Source organism: Myotis davidii, unplaced genomic scaffold, assembly GCF_000327345.1.
Source record: "Myotis davidii unplaced genomic scaffold, ASM32734v1 scaffold299, whole genome shotgun sequence".
Classification (NCBI taxonomy): domain Eukaryota; kingdom Metazoa; phylum Chordata; class Mammalia; order Chiroptera; family Vespertilionidae; genus Myotis; species Myotis davidii.
The window spans coordinates 1,970,747-1,971,454 of NW_006293088.1; the positions used below are offsets into that span (position 1 = coordinate 1,970,747).

At 63.8% G+C, this 708-nt stretch overlaps 1 protein-coding gene across 1 annotated transcript in view; it reads right to left on the reverse strand.

Annotated features, from left to right (window-relative positions):
• The window catches only part of PADI6 (peptidyl arginine deiminase, type VI), a 20,767-nt gene that overhangs the window by 1,280 nt on the left and 18,779 nt on the right, over nucleotides 1-708 (reverse strand). The window contains exon 15 of the mRNA XM_006766664.1: nucleotides 283-444. Within this exon, the coding sequence (XP_006766727.1) occupies nucleotides 283-444 (162 nt within the window). The remainder of the gene's footprint in view (nucleotides 1-282; nucleotides 445-708) is intronic.

Consider the following 708-nt stretch of genomic DNA (forward strand, 5'->3'; position numbering starts at 1 on the left):
TCAGCCAGCACTGGCCCCTTCAAGTCTGGTGGTAGCACAGCATCCTGGTAAGGTGGCTGTGTAGTGACTACCCTAAGGTTGGGGATGAGCCCAGAGCCAAGCCCATGGTCACTGCTTGGCAAGTCACCCAGCCTGGGCCCCACTCACTGCTCCCATGGGGGTGGAGGGGGGCGGGTCCTCCCTCCACCTTCTCTCAGCACCATGTATGTCAGGGAGCCAGCCAGTTGGCTGAACAGCCCCCCACCCCCACCCAGGGGGCAGCCAGCCCACCCCGCGCCTCACCAGGTTGGGGAAGTAGGGCCTGGCATAGAGTTTCTCCGTCTGCTCCGCGGAGGGCACGTTGCTCAGCTGCTCCAGGCAGAAGAGCTGTGGGATGTGGATGATGTCCCTCTCCAGCAGGCCCAGCTCCCGCTTCAGGATGTCTCGGTTCAGGTGAATGCACTTCTGCGGGCAGGCGGGTGGGCCGGGAGGGGAGTGAGCTCACCGAATGGAGGGAGTGGCCTCAAGGAGCTCCCACCTTTCCATCACTCGCTGCCCTGCCGTGTGGGAGTCAAGGCCTGATCCAGGATCTTAGAACCTGTCAGCCCCGAGGCAGCTACTAGTCCTGACTCTGTAGCATGGTCCCCTTTGGCCCTCAGGCCTGGCCAGGGTGGGGGACCTGGGCAAGGGCAGGAAGCTGAGGGGCCTTAGGAAGGACGGGAGCAGTGG